The sequence below is a fragment of the Pan paniscus genome, chromosome 3, assembly GCF_029289425.2.
Source record: "Pan paniscus chromosome 3, NHGRI_mPanPan1-v2.0_pri, whole genome shotgun sequence".
NCBI lineage: Eukaryota > Metazoa > Chordata > Mammalia > Primates > Hominidae > Pan > Pan paniscus.
The window spans coordinates 20,749,003-20,772,114 of record NC_073252.2 but is presented as its reverse complement, the minus strand read 5'-3'; the positions used below and the strand labels follow the sequence as shown (position 1 = coordinate 20,772,114).

The window sequence follows — 23,112 nt, the reverse complement described above, 5'->3', positions numbered from 1 at the left end:
CTTTAATAATTTAGTAATTAAGAGGCTGGAGATGTGGGGTTTTACCATATAAAGCAAAAGTCATGTGATCAAATGAACCTAAATCTAGTGGTATTTATACATGTATTCAATACACATCATTAACCATTTCCTCTGGAAGATACAAAGGTGGGATAGTATACAAAGGTGGGATAGTACACAAAGGTGGGTGAGACCCAGCCTCCACTGGCAAGGACACCATAAAAATGCTCTAAGACATCACTAATCCCTCAGGACACTCTGTGGAAAAGTAGTTCAGGCTATTCTCAAAACAGTAGCTAGCGTGATCCTTCTAAACATGGAATAGATCATGTCACCCCTTTCTCAGAACCATGCGACAGCTCCCAATTGGCTCTGAGCAGAAACCTAAGTCGTCACAACAGCCTGACCTGTAGCCCACTCTTCAGAACTCTGCAATCTTCCCAGTTCTCTCCTCCTGGCTGTTTGAGCTCCAATCACTGATCTCCTTGCCTTTCTTAAACACACCAGGCTCTCCTATTCTCTGTCTGAAATGTTCATCTCCCAGATGTCAAGCCTGCTCTAATACTGCCTTCTCAATCCAGCCTCCCGCACCCCTCTCCTTAATACATGCAGGCTGTCTTTGACCCCTTCCCAACCCCCAGCACTCTCAATTCCTTTTACTTTGATCTATTTCTATTTTCTAAAGTATATACATTTTTTTCTGCTACACAACTTATTATGTTACTGCTGACTGTCACCTATATGCCTGCCTCCCTACCCCCACAGTAAATCATCCATAAGTCTATTTCATTTCCCTTCCTTTCCCAGACTGTCCAGCACATACTGGGAGCTCAATAAATATCAGTTGTTGAATGAATACTTTACAACCCTCTTGGAGAGTCACATGGTACATTAGTATAGGCTGTAGTCTTATATTATAAATACCTGTTTAACTTTTTAACATAATTCCCCACAAATTCCTTTTTTCCCCTATGTATTATATCAATATTCTGTGGAACTGTGGTTTATGGATTATACTTTGGCAAACATCATTCTCGGTGATGTGACTGTGTGTGAGCTTAGGTTTATTCTTCAGCATGTACTCTGCTCTCTACTTTCCTCAACCATCTTCTGAACTCAACTTTCACCCAACAGAGTACTCCTCCCTCTGGGTTCCTCAAAATGTCATTCCATGCTATGCAGTCTTGTCAACTGTTTTATGCAGACCTGCTTATTTGTCCAATGACAGTTCCTCCCTCTTCAGGAAGGACAATTTTTTAAAATAATATTCTTTTTCTCCATCCCTAACAGGCACCACTGGTCTCAATAGGGTTGGTATGGAGATAATCCACTGGCCACTTGAGATGGCAGTCACAAATAAAGGGGTGCTGGGCCAAATGGCTTTGGAAACACATACAGGACAGTTTTATAGATGAGTTGCAATGGACTCAACTCTTACATTCAGAGTGGAAACAATGTCATCAACTGTGATCCAAATCACTTATACATACATAGTTTGAATGGCCCGAAGAGGTGAAAAGGTCCCTTTGGCGATGATCTGAAGCGTGTTATTATATAAGGAGAGAAAGAATATTTTTCTCCATGGGAATGGAGAAATTTTTTTAAATTCCTGCCTTAAGAGGGAGAAACTGTAGGCAATACTTGGATACAGCATCAAGCTATATCTAGCTATATTTAGTTCAGTGCTTTGATACTTAGAACTTTTAACAAATTTGTAACAGCTCAAAAAATATGTGTCATGTGGTTTGGGTATGCCTCATTATCTAACATACTAAAAAATATTTTATCCTTTGACAATAAAACAATCTCTATGTTAACATGGGTTATTTCCATTTTACTTGATTTTTTTTAAAGGTGCTACATCAGCAACATGCAAAGTGATGACTTTCTCACGGTGACTCAATTGGCTGTGCTCTTTGATTCCCCATCAGGAGCTGAAGCTTCATCTTCCCTCCGGTATATGTAATACCTTCTTAAAAGCCTTCAAGAAATGGTGGGTGACAGGGGCTGATTAACCCCATACCTCTCCTCCCTGGGCCACAACTCAAGTAATGCTGACCTGTTCTTTACTTAATAATCTAATTGAATGAAGCAGTTAGAGAGCAAACAAGGACAATGAAATTGTGTGGAGCCTGAGGAAACTGAAAGATGTTGTTTTGCATCATCTTGCATCTATGCAGTTTGTACTCACTTTAACTCAGTGTGGCCCAAGGAATAGTAAATAAATATTAAACAACAATCTGTTTTGTTTCTTTTATTTCCGTGCCTCTTCTCTCTAATTTCTGACCAACCAAAACTAAGACACTTAACTTTACCAAGTTCTCAGCTAGCTGTAAAGAGATAATCATGCCATTCTTTCCCTCTGGCAGGCTTAAGAATGAGCCTTAGTGTAGAAATGAAACTTTATAAAGATGGCTTTAGAAGTAAGGTTTATCTATATAGATCTCCATATTTTATTGGCATGTGTGTTACATCAACCACCAATAAGTGTGCATGGAAAGAAAAAGAAGGTGACACTTTATGTATTGGTAGTAGATAGGGCAGTGATAGAGTGATTGTGAATAACTGGCATGGAGAGTAAGTCTAGGGGAATGTGGAAGAATGGCAGAGAGGTGAGTCACAAGTAGGCAATACTTGGTTACAGCATCAAGCTATATCTACAATGGGTACAGACATCTAGACTGTGAATAGCATAATTTTATCAAATTAGTAGCAATACTTAATAACAGAAATGCAAAGCTTAGAAAAATCTGAAACCCAAATAGTCATTAAGTTACAAAATCAGTATTTCTCATGACTCATTGGTCTATTGTAAAATAAATTTACTGGGTTATGTAGCACTGAGAAAATAAAGAGAGAATTGGGGTGGGGATGAACAGAAAAGAGAGCACTACATATAATAAGGTTCATTATTGTTTCGTTAACATTTTGTTTCATTTGTTTGTGTGTGTGTGTGCTAAGGTGTAATGTAAAATACATTTCTGCATAATGGTGAAAAAGTTTAAGACATGGATAATAGGATGTACTTAAGAACATAAGTTTATAAATTCAGGAATATATTTATATGTATATATATATATACATGAAGATTGTGGGATTAGGAATAAATCGTTACCAAATAAATGCCAAGAAATAAATACACTCCAGAGGGAAAATAACATTGTATGCCTAAGGATTTTAAGGGAGATTTACTAAGAAAAAAATTACAACACAATTATCTTTGTATCTAAAGCATATAGGCCAGTGTGTGCCCCAAATGAGGTCCTCTGATGATATGAATAGAATTTGATGATTAACCACCAAGTTTTAATATTTGCATTTTTTTCCAACTTTACTTTTCATATGGGCATGCATTAAAACACATGGTGTTAAATCTGCTTTTTGCAAATATGTATGGTAAATACTTCCTTTGAGACAAATGAGTAGTATCTATTGTCTAATCAGAGTGGTCTTTGATTTACAGGTAATTATCTCTCTAAAGGTTTAGTCTGAGGACTATTGTGTGTTACAGCTCACCGCACACCATCTGTTTGAGGAAGTTATTGTCGCACTGTCACTCCTGCAGATTCTCTGGACAAAGGTTGCTGAGTATATCACCATATCTTTTTTTTTTTTGAGACGGAGTCTCACTCTGTCGCCCGGGCTGGAGTGCAGTGGCGCGATCTCTGCTCATTGCAAGCTCCGCCTCCCTGGTTCACGCCATTCTCCTGCCTCAGCCTCCCGAGTAGCTGGGACTACAGGGGCCCACCACCACCACGCCCAGCTAATTTTTTGTTTGTTAGTAGAGACGGGGTTTCACCATGTTAGCCAGGATGGTCTGGATCTCCTGACCTCGTGATCCACCTGCCTCGGCCTCCCAAAGTGATCACCATATTTTTCTCGGTTCCAACTACTGGTTACATTAAAACAGAGATGTTTTACAAAGACAGCGATTGTAGAAGCTTTAAATGATAGAGCAGCCAGAATGCATACATTCATGATAGTGTAGATAAAATTGGTTTGGGGACTATTCCAAAAAGTTGTGTCTTCAAGTAAATAATCACGAATGCTAGCTTGACTGGACTACTCTTTTCTATTTTGTTAAACTGTATCATTTTGAGTCAAATTTTTCCAAAGCCTCCATAAAAATATGAGACAACAAAATGGCTAATATATATTATTAGGCTCGAGAGATCCAAAACAATCAAATACTTACAGGAGCTGTAAGGAAAACAGTCCTTCAAATAAACTTTTGGGGAGTTCTGTGATTTTATTTCCATAGAGGACACTGAAAAAAATGTTTTAAATGAAAAAAATTAGACACCAAACCTGCATAACAAATTCATCTAATACATATTTACTCAGTCATACAGGAAGCTAGTAGGCAATCAATACATCATAAAAGTTATAGCTGAGTAAACAAACTCCATTTGCAAATGTCTTTTGCCTGATTACAGATCAGATATATGCTTACTGTAGAACATCAGGAAAACAGAAAAATAAAGAACATTTTATATATGAATATATCATTTCCACTTGCATTGCCGTTTCATAGAAATGTTTCCTTTTAAGTTGTTTTTCTACTCACACGCATACACAGTTCATATGTAACGAGAGCACACTATATATGACAAAGAAGAATGCTAAATGTAGAATCAAGTATAGAAGAGTATATAGTGACATAAAAGTCCTCATGATACAACATTAAGTAAAAAAGAAGCATGTTAAAGTATTATGTTAGTTTTTTTAAAAAAATATATACATATAGGCCGGGCACAGTGGCTCATGCCTGTAATCCCAGCACTTTGGGAGGCCGAGGCGGGCGGATCACGAGGTCAGGAGATCGAGACCATCCTGGCTAACACGGTGAAACCCCATCTCTACTAAAAATACAAAAAATTAGCCAGGCATGGTGGTGGGCACCTGTAGTCTCAGCTACTTGGGAGGCTGAGGCAGGAGAATGCCATGAACCAGGGAGGCGGAGCATGCAATGAGCCGAGATCGCGCCACTGCACTCCAGCCTGGGCAACAGAGCGAGACTCTGTCTCAAAAAAAAAAAAAAATATATATATATGTATATGTATATATATATATAAATATATATGTATATGTATATATATAAAAATATATATGTATATGTATATATATAAATATATATGTATACGTATATATATGTGTATATATATATACACACACATATATGCACAAAATAAAAGGGAAACGTATTTAGATGGCAGATAATTTGCCATCCAGAGGTGATTTGAACTTACATCTACATATTTTTGTGTATTTTAATATATCTCTAAAATAAGCATATATCATTTTCAAAGATCAGAGAGATATTCTTTTGGGAAATAAACAAATGGCTGCCATAACATATAAAGAAAAAGCTGAAATGCGAATCTAAATAATTGATACGTTTGGCAGCAGTATATAATCTCTTTTTGAAAAGGAAGAAAATAACAATACAAGACAGATGAATACGTGAGAGAAAAGCTGTTCCTCCTTCAAGATGTCAGAGAGGTAAGGTATATTATAAAATGTGAAGAAAATCCTCAAAGGAATAAATAAAGCCGGGTGCTATTATAGTGTAAAAAGATATTCCATTTGTCTCTTTAGATTCCATGATATAACTATAAAATAGAACATGCAATTTTGTTTGTAGAAAACGTAGATTTCTTTAGAAAAGTACATCAATTAGAGAAGAAACCATTTTAAAAATCAAAGAACAAAAGAGAGGATTCTATATTGTCCAGAACAAGGTAGAAAGGGAATTAGAAAAGGTAAAGCATGAATAAATATATATTTTGAGGTCAAGATTAAGAGAAGAGAGGGCATTAGGAAACACAAATGAGTAGATTAAGATGGCACCAGTTTGGGATATTCAATTCAATATCTTTCAATTCATTCATTCAACAATAGAGATTGTGCACTTACTATGTGCCTGTAACTTTGCCAGATTCTAAGGTTGGTGCTCAATTCAATTGAATCTGTCATTTTTGAATGCCCATGATCTGCCCATGTCTCAGGCACTGATATGACTGAGATAAAGAAGGTATGGCTTCAAAGGGCAATCCAAAAGAGTAATTTTGAATAGTCAAAGGGTCTGATATTGTGAATCCACTGCAATTTAGAAAGGAACAAAGATGTATATAAATTGTGGAGGACCTGCATGAGTATCAAGGGGTGGACAATTTAGTAGGTTGTTCACTTGAGACTTTTGCTTTGAAGGTTGGCCCAAATAGCATGAAAGGAGAACAAGCTAGGAGATGCATCATATTTATATTGTGGAATTATTTTTTTCAATAAATCACTGCTTTCTTTAAGACCATGTTAAAAAGTAACAGATGCTATTGTTAATGAGACAAAGTGGGTAAACGGCAACAAAGGAGGAAATTACACTAGGATACAGGAAATCTATCTGTATAGGAATTATTGCTATATGGAGTATCAACCATAAAAATAAGAAAGAAATACTCAATGTAATGGGAATGACATTTCTCCAGAAAGGTTTAGCAGGACTAGGGCTGGGTACAGTATTTTACACAGCAATGAGATCAAAATGACAGCAAGGAAAATTAGTTAAAGTATACCAAAATCCAAAGACCAGGATAGAGAAGTTGGATGACAGCCCAGGAAATAGGGCCAAAATCTATAAAAATGAGGGAAAGAAATATCATCACATAAAGATATAAACTAAGAGAAGGCCAGTGAGAATTTGTCCTACACTGTTGGAGGAAAATAAATTTTTAAAAGAAACTGAAAGAAAAAAGTGGAATCAGCTGAAAAGAAAATCAATACATGAGGGATGTGGATAATATCATCCAAATACCAAGAATGACTAATTGAGTATCTTTTCTACAGTTTCTTATACATGACTTATGTTCAGCATACCACATAGATAGTATATACATACGTACTATTATATGTGTACAATATACATATACTCTGATAGAGATTTTTTTTTTTTTTTTTGCTAGTCTTTTGGAACAATAGGGAAATTTTAAGGTAGCTCTTGTACCTGCTGCTATAAGGAAGGCCAAGAACGTTAAACACAATTTAGCCCTTGTGAGTTTCAGCATTAGGACAGTAAGAGGCAGCAATAGCTGGTGACCAGTGTTCGAGCTCTTGTGCTCTTATTGAAAGCTGGCAGAGGCCAGGCGCAGTGGCTCATGCCTGTAGTCCCAGCACTTTGGGAGGCCCAGGCGGCCGGATCACCAGGTCAGGAGTTCAAGACCAGCCTGGCCAACGTAGTGAAACCCTGTCTCTACTAAAAATACAAAAAATCAGCCGAGTATGGTGGCAGGCGCCTGTAATCCCAGCTACACAAGAGGCTGAGGCAGGAGAATCGGTTGCACCTGGGAGGTGGAGGTTGCAGTGAGCCGAGATTGCGCCATTGTACTCCAGCCTCGGTGACAGTGCGAGACTCCGTCTCAAAAAAGAAAGCTGGCAGAAGACAACTCCTACTGAAGAGAAAAAAAATGTCTAAAACAGCAACCTATAAGATGACTATCATGAAAAAGGTGTTATGGGCAGATACTTTATTATTCAAAAAAATGTCAAGGAAATTATACTTATAAATTGTTTTAAATGTATACATTTGAAAATTATAACTCTTAAGTGATTTTTAGAAGAGTACAGTAAAGATAAAGCAGAGGACAAAACAGAGGTGCTAACTTTTAATTTTCATTGAAAACCTATAGTAAAATGCAAGATACTGGGCAGGAGAGTTAACAGCAGTTTAGGAAAAGGTTGCCAGAAATTTAAGTACAGTGTTAAAGTCTTCCACTGTAGACCCCTGTGGAATTTGGGAGCCAGTTAAGGAAATAAGGAAATTAGAGTAAGTGAATTAAAATAGTTTACAAAGGGCTAATGAAAAGAATGGGAAAAGAGAAAAATCATATATTGAGGACCTTTGGCATAAAGAAAGATTCTCTGTGATAACTGAGATCCAGAAACATACAAATTGCTTTGTATCAAGAGATGAATTTGCCATGGCCATACGTATTATCTCTTGATGTTTACTCTGTAACAAAGCTAGCAGGGAAGTAACTTTATCCTCATTTTAGAGATGGAAGAACTAATACCCAGGGAATTTAGTAACTAGCTCAGCCTCTAACTAGTAAGTACTAGAGCCAGGATTTGAACACAGCCACCTAGTGTCCTAAAGGTGATATGCTTAGCAGTATGCTACATTGATACTACACTTAAAACGTTTTGTTACTGCAGAAGGAAGTTTCCAAGTAATAAGCAGAAAACAATAAAAACTGTTTACAGACAATGCTAAAAATACTAGTATGCTGAATTCTTAAAAAATTATTACTAAATATTATAGAAATCTTGTTGATGTCACATTGAAAGAAATTTTAAAATCCCTGAAAACGACATGATGAATGTTTTTTTGTTTTGTTAATATATTGCATATTATACTATGTAACAATATATTAGTATAACATTATAATTTTATATAATACATAAAAATAAATGATAATGTTAATAAAAAAAGTATAGGATTTCTTAGTAGGAGAGGCCTTAAAAAACATTAGGTAAATCAAGTCCACTTATCTCTAAGAGATGAAATTTGGTGATCAAATAACTTGAAATTTTTATTTATTTATTTATTTTTTTGAGACAGAGACTCATTTGGTCGCCCAGGCTGGAGTGCAGTGGTGCAATCTTGGCTCACTACAACATTCGGCTCCTGGGTTCAAGAGATTCTCGTGCCTCAACTTCCCGAGTAGCTGGGATTACAGGCATGCACCACCATGTCTGGCTAATTTTTGTATTTTCAGTAGAGACGGGGTTTCACCATGTTGGCCAGGCTGGTCTTGAACTCCTGACTTCAAGTGATCCGCCTGCCTAGGCCTCCCAAAGTGCTGGAATTACAAGCGTGAGCCACCATGCCTGGCTGAAATTTTTATTTTTTAAGTAGAATGCAGTAGAGGTGCTTGGCATCATATCACCTTTAAATAGTTTATTTAGCAAATGTAGTGATTATATTAATCTGGCTATATTCTTGAGTACAGTTCTAGAAAGGCATGGTATTAAAATATCAGGTGTAAGCAAAACTTGTAAGCAAAATTTTTATTTAAATAAAAAGAGGTGTTGCCTTGTACTTGCATGGTTTTTGTAGTAAACTACATACTCCCAAGTACTCTGCTCCCTTCTGGAAGATTTTAACTCCTGGTCACTATCATGATCTCCAGCACAATTCTTTTCTGCAAATCTAGCTTTCACTGGCTTTCCTCCCCCACCCTAATTATAGTGTCTCAGACCTGTAGTTACAATTGCATTCTCTTCATCATTTCAGTTTCAAGCACCCACTACTCTCCAGTAGCAGTGATATTTTTTGCTAATTCTTGAAACATCTAGCATACTCCTGCTAAACGTCCTTAGTACTTAACCGTTCCCTCTGTCTTGAATGCCTTTCCTCTATATATCTGCACTATCTACACAGTTCACTCCCATAGCTCAAATCTTCAGGTCTTTGTTGATCATCTTATTTAAGGTTTTAGCTTCCCCCCCAATCACAGCTATCCTTATCCCTTGTTCTGTCATTTTTATTCATAGCATTTTCATCTACAGATAGATGTAATACTATAAATATAGGTAAATTTTATGTATACTATACATTTGCCAGTTTATCACTGGTCCCCTCCATGAGGCAGGGATTTCTGTGTTCTGGTCACTCTGCATCTCTAGACCCTCTACTAGGGCCTAGTACATAATCAGGCCCAATACATTTCTTCTGAACATATTAACTGTGGTTCAATGAAGAAAAGAGCTATTGCAAATGTGTGTAGTTATATATTTTATGGAGGGGAAAATAACTTAATCTTTGGAAAGTGAACTCAAACTGTGAACGTGACCAGGAAAATGATACGTGTTATAACACGTGGGCTTTCTCTAAAATAACTCAGTTATTTGATTCTTTTCCAGTTTATCTGTTTTACAGTATTATGCAGGTATTCCACTTTTGGCAAACAGTTTGTAATCTTCCACACGTTGCTACATTTTGAACTGGAAAAACCCCAGGGACTTAACTCCCTGACTTAACTGCAGTTTACTTTATCCGCAAGTAAAGATAAAGCTTTTCTACGGCCTTCTAAAACAACTGTGTGCGTGAGTGCTCTCATCATGAGGCCTTAGATTTCAATGTAGCAAGCATGTTATTTTACATGTGTTAGCAAATAGCAAAAGGAGTGACAACACACTATTTTATTGTTTATTAGATTACATAATTTATAATCATTAATTACAGGAACCCTGTTTATCAACAAACATAATGTAATTTATTGAAAGAAGTAACAAATTATAATAAGCTGTTCTATTTATAATTTACTTGTAAATATCTTTATATATTTTCTTTTAATTCTCACAACCACAGAAGTGTCAATTAACATTATTAAGGGAAGAGCTTAATATCAAACTCTGCAAGCAAGCCGATATAAATAAGAATTTCCCACTGATTTCTCTTCTTCTTGACATTTAATGGTTATCTCTGAGGACCAAAATTGTGGAGAATCAGGAACTGACATGCTGATTTGCCTTTTGTCCTTCTGTATGACGGGGAGGTTGTCAGTGTTTACTCTGGATAGTATTACTGCTCAGAATGGTGCTAACAGTACTTTATGGACAATCTGACTGGGTGATCTGAGTTTTACACTGAACCTAGTTACTTTAGAACCTGACAGTACAGCCTGAGAGCAATACATGACTACACGCTATATTTTCTGCCAACAATTGTTCCTTTAATCTTGTGCTTCTTCCAGTGAAAACCCTCCAAGACAAAAAGAAGCAAAAGTGAACCCAAGCAGATACTGCCATTTAAGTAACAGTTTTCCATTTTCCTTTTTAAAGAAAACTGTAGTGTTTTGTTTTTGTTTTTGGTTTTGGTTTTGGTTTTGTTTTTTTAACAGACTAACATAGCAGCTGGAAGACTCATGTGCCCAGATGAGCACTCCGATCTAGTTCTCCCCTTGGAAAGAGTGCCAGCAAGTTGTTCCACAAACTCCAGGGGTTTATCTGGGTCTCGCACATGTGTATCTTGGCATTCTCATTGGCTACCCCTGACCTCTGATATCTGAAATATTTTGGCAGGAATTGACATCAATAAGAACCCTTCTCTGAGTTTCGGCTCTTAAAAAATGAAAATGTGCCGACTTCCACTTTCGAATATTTAAATCTGATCTAAAGGTTACTTGGTGGACTTTTGAAGATTTTTTTACAAGTGTGAAGTAATATTAATAACAGCTGCTATACATTTATTTTTAAACTTTAATTTACATAGCTATCTTTCGAAGGTTCTCTTGACATTAAAAAGCTGTCATATTTTAAAATCTTTGTTCTTTGAGAGATTAAAAGCTTATTCTTTTAGGAAAGTATTAAGGTGATGAAAAAGAGTGGAGGTTTCCTCTCAGTGGTCATCTTCAAGTGTTCTCAGCAAGACTTTGCCTAGCATTTCAAAGGAGACTGATATTGTCCCCAGATACTAGCTATATGCTTTCCAAAATAAATATTTTCTTTTCCTTTTAGAAATAAAAAAATGGGCCGGGCACGGTGGCTCATGCCTGTAATCCCAGCATTTTGGGAGGCCGAGACGGGCGGATCACGAGGTCAGGAGATCCAGACCATCCTGGCTAACATTGTGAAATCCCGTCTCTACCAAAAATACAAAAAAAAAAAAAAAAAATAGCTGGATGTGGTGGCAGGCGCCTGTAGTCCCAGCTACCGGGAGGCTGAGGCAGGAGAATGGCATGAACCCAGGAGGTGAAGCTTGCAGTGAGCCGAGATGGCGCCACTGCACTCCAGTCTGGGCGACAGAGCGAGACTCCGTCTCAAAAAAAAAAAAAAAAAAAAAAAAGAAATAAAAAAATGGTCAAAAAGGGGATCTAACTCTTGCTCTCCTAACAGCAAAATGATCAAACTATAAAATATACACCCCTAAAAATTGGCTAATTTTAGTGATGGGTAGCAGTCCTCCATAAAAATAATGGGATCCAGAAGTGGTTAATAATAATTAACATTATTAATAATTCATTATTCATAATAAAAACCTGAGAGCATTTTTTAAACCCCAATTTAAAAAAGGTAGCCACTCTTTGTTGTGGCTTCTCTTTTCCTTCAGTGACACAGTGAATACTTACAGTGAATTCAGAGAGCGTAGTCCTTGGAAAGCATCTGGTGCAAGTTCAGAGATCTGATTATTGCTCAGGTCGCTAAGATTAGAAATAGGGTTAGGTTACATTCAATCAAATGTCAGTGAGATTTACTGCGGAAAAAGCTATGTATGGCTTTTAAATGTTGGTTTTGTACTTATCAAGACATGTCCAAAATGTGCAACATTGAACATCTGAAGGATCAGAAATTTAAAAAAGAAATCATACTTTTTAAAATAACCATTGTCTACTTTCCCATATAAGATGCTATGTCTTATTTTTGACAATAGAACACCTGAACATATGTTCATATGCAAAATATATTGACCATAAACATTCACATTTGTATGAATCAATATGCTAAATTACAGACCTTTAAAAATTACATAGTTTAGATATTAAGATTAAAATATTATTACAGAGCTAGTAATCAGACAGTCACATCACTTAATATTTAAGCTGTCAAACACTTATATACTCATACTTAAGTTTCTTTGCATGGTCTCATGACCTCTATAATTTTTAAAATTACATATATTGTAGAATATTGTTCACTCACATTCGTCTAAGCTTTTTATATGGTGAGAAAGCTCCAGGAGGGATGACTTTGATTGTGTTCTGTTCCAAACGTCTGCAATGAAAAAAAATTCAACTTTTAAATGGAAATGTGAACCTTCAGACATGTTTAATTCAAGCTCAGGATTCATGTCAAGAAGTAAAGTTGATGTTCTTCATGAGTGATATATTTTTTTCCTGAAAAATAAGTACTAAATTTAATTTTTCTGTCCCTAAATGTGAAGCAAATTGGGATTAAAAACAAAGCAATTATAAAAATAATTAAAATATTCAGATTTTTAAGTACTACATATCCATCAATATTTAAATCTGGACTTTGTACAAAAGAAACAATACCTTTAAGAAACTAACTTAGGAGTACATTTTAATTACCTTAATATAAGTTAGAGAAATAGGTAGAAATACTGAATAGATCTATCACATATTTTAGATACAATCATAACTCTTCCACAAAGAAGATTACTGTTGAATATTAAATTTTATAAACCTTTTATTTCCTCTATGGAAAGCATATTATAGGTTAAAAATAATTTTATACTCACAAAATTAATTTTGAAGCTTCTTATGAAGAAAAATGTTAAATTATAAATCCATATATGCTACAGATATTTTCAGTAAGACAGTCTAGACTCTCCTGAGGATTCATTTTGTGAATATTTCACATAAAAACCACTGCAGCAAAGTGCATTTGAGCACAACTGAAGTATTTTTATGGTATACTAAAATCACAGAGTTGAAAATAACTGATATCATCTATTCTACGGTCCTGCTAACAGAGAAAGACAAGATTTTACCCATCTAGTTATGAAACGCACAAATAAGTAGATTGCATGAAGTCTTTTGGTACATATTTTAGTCTATCAAAAAAATGTTGCTTCTCAGCCTCCTTTCTCTCCAAAGAAACATCGTTATGATCATTTCCCATCCCCTTCTCCTCTGTTCTGCTCTGTCTCCCAAAGAGCTGACTCCAGTGAACCATATATCCCAGGCTCATTTGCCAACAGGCTACTGTGAGATTTGCCAGTGACAGACACTGGTAGGGTGGTGAAAGGTTGGCGGGGAGTAGAAGCCAGGATATTTCTTCCCTTCTCTGTCTCAGGGGATGTCCACAGCAGTGGTCTCGTCTCCTTCCTAATTTTACTTTCCGTTGGTGCCACCTCCTAATTTTATAAAATACCAGCTTCTTCTGTCCTTATAGCCCTGGGTTGGTAGCAGTTTTTTCCCTGTTACCTTCCTTCAACTGTTCAGTCTATTCTCTACATTAAATCCCTCTGTTTTTCAACAGAAAAATAGAGTTCACTTTCAATAGGAAAATAAAGCTCAACTGGCATGAGCTCCACTTTCCCGCCCGGATTTGAAAAAATATATGCATATATATTATATATATATGTATGTATACATATGAGTATATATTTAAATATGAATAAATATCATGACAACATACTGACCATATATGTGTCATATACATTAATTCATTTTTATTGAACGTTGGTAATACTTTAACGCATACACACACACACACATGCACACACACACGCGTAACATTTAATGAAAATAAAATCAAAATAAATTATCCCTAGGACATTACATGAAATTGTCAAAATTTTGGTCTTTTCTGATTTCAAAGCCCTTCTCATGGTGCTACGGTTTTTCTTCAACAGTATCAGGGTTCATTCTCTGACCTCTTTATTTCACCATTCAATGGGTTTCCTCAGTTTTCATTGCTCTTGAACTCACTGTAACATTTGATATTACTAACAATCTTTTTTCCCTTTGATGAGACACTCTATCTCCTTGGTGCTCACTGTACTTGGAAAAAGTAAAAATATGGTTAAAAAAACTAAATCCATAATGCCCTACTCAGATCAGGGAGTTTTACTTTAGCGTTTTTTTGCTTGCATATTTATTTATGCATATTTATTTTATATAATTGAGGTATTACTGCATATAGAATTTTGAGCATATTTTATGTAATTGAGGTATTACTACAAATAGAATTGGGTGTATTGTCTTTACATCCAATAACATATCATACATGTATTGCTATATCATTTAACATTTTGTAAGACATTACTTTTAATGCCTTCATAATATTCCACTGTTGAAAAATACCCTATTTCCTTAATTATTTCTTACTATTGGACATGTATATATTAGTGATACTTTTATACTAGTATTGATATTAATAATGCTTAGTTATTTTAAGACAGTGAAAGCATGGCCTCCTTTTAAATCCTTTCCTTATTTTCTTAGGTATAATAAGTTGTGCCTTTTCCTACATACCCAAGGACATCCTCTTAACTCCTCTGTTCTTATTCCACTATATTCTATTCGTTTTCACATATCCCTGCTAACTGGGTTCTTGGCTCCTAATAGGTGGATTTACTCCAGAAGACAGTAAATAAACTGTATGATGGAAATATGAATTTGTCTTCTGTATTATTTATCTAGGTCATAAGAAAGGGAGTTTTTTTTCAAAAGCTCTAAATAGAGTGAAGGACATGTAAATCATTTGCCTGTTACTTTATTGATTAGAATGTTTTGATTGACAGTTAAGAGTAATTCTTTTTGGCCTTTACTCATTCTTATAGTAAAATTTTAAGCTTAAAATGTAATCAATAAAAATACAGAGAATACGAGCTATAGATGAAATAATATTGATTCGTTGGAAGATTCTTCATGTCTTGGTCAATTAAGTATTATTTCAATGTATTAAAGATTTGCTCACAATAACGTAGTGCTATGATGAGAAAAAATTAATAGCTCTCAGTGACTAGTAGATTTCTTTTAATAGTAATGCAAAGCTAGTTCATATACTACTTTTCATAGATATTATTTCAGGTTCTTGAAAATAATCTAAAGAAACCAATAATCATTAATTCATTCATTCACCCTATAAATATTTAATGTCTACTCTGTACAAAATATTAAGCTATATAACTGGAATTCAATGATAATCAAAAAACAGAGATGTTCATACATTTGTGAAAGTTTTATTGATAAATAATCTTATTTTGCCGTTAGATTTCAAAACGAATTTCTCCAATGTAAGTATTTTTAAATGCTATATTCAGCATAGAGACTTCTGAAATGTCAATAACCTTAACTCACAAATGTGACCAAACTAATTCTATAATTTAATATAACTGAAGATTTTCCCTGGAAAATTTAAAATTCATTTATTATTTTAAAGTCTCAAACTAGAATACTCGTAATGATCACTAATTTTTCTAATGACACTCAAATATATGTTATGATAATTTCTGTAATTAATCTACAACTAATTTCACTGATTGTCACCAAAAAAACCCAAATTATACAATAAATAAGGCCTTGTTTTTTGAAAATGCTGCATACTCAGAAAGTTATAAAACAAAGAGGAGTCCTGATAAAATGACATTATATTTTTATATGCAAAAACAATATTTCAGACACACTTGAGTCATGCTGCATGAATCATCTGTTATTGCAGTGTACCAAGGACTTGATCTTCACATTGCAAACTATTGCATTTACATGTACCACAGAAAGCTGTACAATGACATTTACCGTGGACTTGTTTACTTTTATTCATTTATCTATTTTCAATCTTGTTCCAATAAAGTATTTGAAACAGAGTTTACGTTGTTATTCACACTGACTCAGCAGCGAACTGGTTTTTATTGCACTGTCTCAGCAGTTCATTAAGGCAAAACGTAATTGCATCCTTCATTCAGAGGGACAGATTCTCAAGCAGGAAAATATTCTACCATGGACAGATGTCAAACAATAAATTTTAATACATTATAAAATGTCTGTTCTCTCTTATTTAGTGGAGAAACAATAAACTAATGTGTACTTATTGCAAACTTTTGGGTCTTTAGAATAAAGGGGTTTTCCTTTTCATTGTAAGAATTTTAGAATATATTTGATAAACTAAACCCAACACACATCTCAAATGATGTCCTTTGTCCTACAAAAAGAAGAAAACATATTTAAATCAGATTATAAAAAATAAAGAAGTGAAATAATAAAGTTTTCAGGTTGAGGTAAAAAGAAAGGACAAACAAAATTTACATTTTCTAGCATTGCTGTCCTGTAATCTGTGCTTTAATAGCATAGAAGCTGCTGAATTTTATAGAGTGCAAATTTGAATCCATTGTTCCATAAAGAACCTAATTAAAAACATTCTGGGATTCCAAAAATAGATAGTATAATCGCTAAGATATATTTGCATGCCATGGATAAAATCCACCATAATTAAGAGATTTTCAAATGTCAGTCCTTCGGAGAAAATTCAATATCTTGAGTTTCAAAGTAAAAATATATTTAGAAAGTGATTAGGAGAAGAAAGTACTGTAAATCACATACTACAAGAAAGACTTTTCCATGTAAAAGGAGCCAACAACTTTTTCTCCACATAACTTAGGTAAATGATTGCATAACATTTTATCACTGTATGTGTTTGTGTGTTTACATATACACACACATGAAACCAAAGCAATGGCTGTTACTACTCTTTCAAATGTAGAAGGAAATTTTAGTTACATGCTCAGTATATGAGAAGATGAAGACAGTTTTCTAACTGCACCAATAAAAATAACTCAAAAGTATGTTTATCCAATAAAAGACTTCTTCCCATTCTGTCTCCACTTCTACAATTTTTTTCTCTTGCTCTCTAATTACTGCTACCTCATTATACATGTCTTCACGACTTTAAAGCTCCTAAAGAATGAACTACCAACAATATATAACACGTTCTGGTGTCTATTTCAAAAATTATAGAAAATAAAAAAATGGTGAAATATCCCTCTGCTTTAAAACACAAGACCCTTAGAATATGTTAATTATGTGCAGCTATCTTTTAGCTCAATGAAGTCTAATTCTGCCACTTGTGGACTGATGGGCTCTGTAACACATAAAATAAACTAATGGTTTTGGTGAGCAGATCTTACATCAGTAGAGTATACAACATGCAGTGTGTATGACTGGGCAATTAAAAAACTAGTTCTAAAGACATTTACAAGATATTAAACAGTATTAGCACTTTAGCTAATTTTCAGCTCTCTAGCGTTCAATTCGTAGACATTATTTTCAATGTTTTAAAATCGTGTTATTTTGACAAACTATATAAAATAACATCCACATGCCAAATCTTCAATAGCCCTCCTCAAGAGATATTTCTACATTTTATAGACATACATAGAATTTTTCAAGGTGTGTCACTTAGCAATTAAAAGTATGAGTTTTGCACTTATACAGACATGGACTAAATTCTGGATCTGCAGCTGATTAGCTCTCTGGACCTTACAAAAGCTATTTTCTTTTGCTGTGTCTCAGTTTCTCTTCCTGAAAAATGGGGAGGATAGAACTTACCATAAATGTTTTCTAAAAATTACATGAGATGTAGAAAAAAATATGGTATTTTATTTCTTATACAAAAATAGTGAAGTAATAAAAATATGTATATGCAATCAAAAATATAATATATAGCACAATATATTAAATAATAAAAAGTCTACAGCATATACGGTAGACTCCCCTTACCCACAGGGGATGCATTCCAAGACCCCCTGAATGTCTGAAACCACAGATTGTACTGAACCCTATATACACTTTTTTTTCCTATATGCCTGTGATCAAGTTTAAAGAGATTAACAATAATAATAAAATACAACAATTATTACAATATACTATAATAAATGTTATGTGAATGTGGTCTCTCTCAAAATACATTAATATTTTCAGACTGAGGTTGACCATGGGTAACGGAAACCATGTAGAGCAAAACTGTGGAAGAGGGGGGACTATTGCAACGTCACACCCCCACACACCCCCACACATACATTATAAAATTATATGTGTATATATAAATCTCACACATGATTTGATTTCTAGTGTGAAATAAATATATATGGTCCCAAATCATGTTTTTAAACAAATTAGCAGTACAGTTTTGCAGATAACTCGGTAACTGTATAATAAACACATACACACATACATCATTCACATTGAAGCTGAAACAATATAACTGGCTGCAATCTCTGTGATCAACAGGATTAAAATATAGCACTATCTGTAATTTGGGGACTGCCTTAGAAACACAAAAAGTTTTTATAATACCCAGTAAAATATGTCTTTGGATTGATTGTGTCTGTAACATACAGCCCAGATGCTGATTATACATGGCAATAAAACTGACACTTCTTCGCGTTTTCTCCATCTGCTTTTAACGTAAATGGCAAAAGCAGCTGCCACAGAATAGAGCATAGTCTTAATGGGGTAAGGGAAGGGGAGGCAGAATGACTAGCTTCTGAATCTTAAGTTGTCCACTGTAGCCAACACATTCTCCGCATAGGTAAGATTGCCCCATCATTTGAAAAGGAGGAAGACAATATTCCTTTTCTTTGATGTTAAGGATTATCTTGCCTATTACATATAATTGTAAAGTAAGTACTTTCTATTTTTGGAATGCTACTTCCAACTTTAGCAGTAAATCATGTCATTAAAATCTTTCATATATTTCTACATAAAATGATCCAACATATTTTAGCCTACAGCATTATTTGTTTTATAATTGCAGTTTCCAGAACTTTGCAAATTTAATAAATATCTTCAGCAGCTTAATGAATATTAGCCCTAGAGTGATACTTCTAGGCATACAGCTAGAAGTTTTGCCTTAGGATTGTGTCAATACTAATTGATTCTCATCAGTTTCTGTCTTGGGATTTCTTGTTCCTCAAAAGTACTCATTTTTAAATTTTATTTTACATTTTGTGATGTCATTCTAAAATACATTCCCGAGTGTAAATTCAATTGGTGTTTTTATAGGAGAGAAACGCCTCATTTTCCATTTGGTCTTTAAGCATTTAAGGCAAGACAAAAATATCTATGTGTGCACCTTTTGACTAAGTGTTAAAATTTTCATGCATATATTCACAAGGACACATATTCAAATACAAAGATACACTCAATAGATGCAACCAAATGGTGTAGACTCAGGGGAAAAAAATGGGCTTAGGCACATGGCCCACAGATTTCAGGGGGAGAGAATATGTCACTATCATTATGTTTTCATATATATATTTTTAAATCAACCCAAGAAAGAAAAACACTTAGAAGTTTTGTTGTTTTATTTCTCATTAATAACTAAAAATTTTAGACACTTACTATGAATTAGACACTGAGCTAACTCTCCAGCTTGCTAATAATTTTAGTTTTAAAAAATTACAAAAATCATCTTTCTGTATCACTTGTTTAACAGTATTATTCAATAAGCAGACAGTAGTTCTCATTATTCTCCACCCCTGCACTGAGTTATTCTCCACATTGTATAACATCTTTTTCCTAAAATTTAAATAATGCTGATCACTAGTAAAATATGAACTACATAATTTTTCACCTGTCATTCTAGCTGATTAATCATCAATCTATAACATAATTGCTAAAATGCAAATGACACTTGTACCAATTATGAGAATAAATAACATTGTGACTATGCCCCAGATGTCTTCAGTCTTATGTTAGAGGCTACATGAGTCTTATTTTACATTTGAGGGGGCCTGCATTTTTTTCCCATAGAAGTTTTAGGGGAATGAACTGCATGAGCCCTAGAGCCACCTCTTGGAATAACTTCCCAACACTATCTGCTGCTAGGCCTGCCTTCATTATCCCCTATAGAATGCTAGTGCATTCTCAGTGGGCTCCTTTCTTTCAAACCACCCTCCATTCCATGTTAGTGATTTTTCTATCAAGGAAATCTAATCATGCTACTACCTTGCTAGAAAATTTCCCTCATATTCTATCGCCATCAGGACAGTCTCTTCTTCAAGATTTGACTTCCACTTTATATTCTAACAACTGCAAATTTTAATTTTTCCAAAAACACACTACTCTATCATTTTCCTGGGACTCTGCACATGCAGCTTCTTATGTCTAAAAAAGCCCTCAAGTTCTCTGCCTGCAAAACACATCCTAATTCCTGAAGATTATTTGATTCTCCAAGGCAGATCAAGGTAGCCCTCCCTCTTTGTTTTTTGTGCACACGTATTTTACTACTTATCTCATGTTTAAAATTCTGTTTGTGTAAAGCTTCAATTCTCTGCACTGTAAACATTTTGAAGGTTGAGACTCTCCCCTTTCATCCATAATGCCTGATGCAGAGCAAGCACTCAGAAATCTTTGTTGAGTATGTAGAAGTACTTTTTTAAAATGCCACTTTTCTGCATGTGCTTCTTGTGTTGCAATAGTACTCACTAGATTCCTTGGACTTTTGAAGAGAAACCAGCTGGAGTTTCTGTCTGTCCTTACCATTTTAATCTCTGTGCTTATTTTAATATTTCTTTTTCTCCAATTTATTTATAATGTTATTATATTCAGTTTTACTTCTCAACTAATATTACAAAAGTTTGATTCTATCTTCTACATTTTTCTTTTGAGAAAGGTATTATATAGTTTTCTGCTTAAGTTATCACATGATTTAACAAAAACACATGTACAACATTTGTGTGTGTGTGAGTATATGTATGTATAACATGTATGTTACCTAAATAACTTCTTGGGAAATTAGGTACAAGAAAGAAATAAGTTGCAAAAAATGAATACAAATGAAGAATTTTCTTATCATGAACACAAAGTCTTCATGAAAATGGTTTCTCTGCACATAGTGAATATATGAAGCCTTTTGAAGATAATTTTTCTACTATTCTTTCAATAGTATAATTCTTTCTCTTCAATTATTCTTTCAATGACAATTAAAGACTGCTCAAGATACGCATATACAATTAGGAATTTTACCAAAATATAGATGAAAACACTCAAATGATTAATAGTGAACTCAATAATGGCCTGCGGAACTACATGCATGGTTTCATCTATAAATGTATTTTACATAATTCTTTTTACACTGTTTTGCTGTGGAGCTATCAAAGTTGCTATAAGGAATACACTGAGTGTGGCTACTGATAACTAAGAATTAACATGAGAATCTGCCGGGTGTGGTGGGTCACACTTGTAATTCCAGCACTTTGAGAGGCAGAGGCAGGCAGATCACTTGAGCTCAGGAGTTCAAGACCAACCCAGGCAACAAGGTGAAACCCCACTTCTACCCAAAAGACAAAAGCCGGGTGTGGTGGCATGTACTTGTAGTCCCAGCTACATGGGAGGCTGAGGTGGGAGGATTGCTTGAGCCCTGGAGGCGGAGGTTGCAGTGAGCCGAGATCACGCCACTGCACTCCAGCCTAGGTGACAGAGTGAGATCTCAACCTCCTCCCCCCAAAAAAAATTAACATGAGAAGCTTCTTCTGTGGAAACACATTGTAGAACACTATTTTGTATGCTGAGTAATGAGGTGCTCTGTGTCTGTAGGAAGCCAAAATATTTTCTTTTTCTGGGCTTACCTGATGAAATCATAATATGAAAACTTGGGAAAATATAATCCAAAAACACAAGAAAATAAAAATAATAATGAATGATGTTTACATAAAAAATTCTTTCACATACAATGACATTAAGACTACTAAACTCACATAAAAATAATCTAGAGAAGAATCATTGCATTTTGTTTTTCTAACCATATATATATTAGCACAGAATCAGAGATAAAATAATACTGACTTGTTTAATCATAGGATTGTTTATTTAATGACATTTCTAGGCAAGTTATATTTGATAGAGGAAAAACTAGTACTTTCACAGTACATAGGAGATACATATGTAGTTTCTGCTATTGTGAGGATCTCAGAAGAAAATTTGAAAACGCAATTCTAATTGCCTGCATCGGCGTGATAGCTTCTTATCTCAAACCAGGTTTTCACTTTAAAAACTAACAAAACTATTTTCTACACTACAAAAAAATTAAAAGACTTTTCCTAACCTTTAGGAGACGTATAGTTTCCTACATAGTGTTTCCATGGGAATTAAGTGAAATAAACAATTTAACATTTTTGAAAAATTTTTTTATCATAAAGAAGGTTTTTATTATGTATGATACAAGACACTTTTTAAGAGTACTATGTCATCTATATTTCTAACAGGCATAAAATATTGAGGGTGTTTTCATATTAGCTTGCCTGAAAAGCACAAAGTTATAAAAACATAAAATGTGAAGCAAAAGTAATGTTGTAGGCTAGCTAATTTGTGAGTGGATTTGAAGTAGCAATAATATCAGGAATGTGTAAAACTGCAAAATGCTAACAAATGCTCCATGTGTTAAGAAGTGCTGTAATAAAATTATGAACTAAAGTAGAATTGCTCAAATTTTAACTTTTATAACATTTTCTAAATTATGCCGATTTCCATTACATTTTATTATCCTTAAGTTGAATATGTTTATGTTTTAAAATATTTTCACAATGAAACAATAAAGTTCTTTCAAAGTGAAAACAATTGCACTTTGAAATTGCCAACCTACTTGTTATTT

At 34.4% G+C, this 23,112-nt stretch overlaps 1 protein-coding gene across 4 annotated transcripts in view; it reads right to left on the bottom strand.

Annotated features, from left to right (window-relative positions):
- Positions 1-23,112, bottom strand: part of SLIT2 (slit guidance ligand 2) — a 379,008-nt gene that overhangs the window by 97,657 nt on the left and 258,239 nt on the right. For all 4 annotated transcript variants that reach the window (XM_003826819.6, XM_063603740.1, XM_003826821.6 and 1 more), the window contains exons 10-12: positions 12,697-12,768; positions 12,126-12,197; positions 4,196-4,267 (exon numbers count right to left, since the gene is read on the bottom strand). In XM_003826819.6, the coding sequence (XP_003826867.4) occupies positions 4,196-4,267; positions 12,126-12,197; positions 12,697-12,768 (216 nt within the window). The remainder of the gene's footprint in view (positions 1-4,195; positions 4,268-12,125; positions 12,198-12,696; positions 12,769-23,112) is intronic.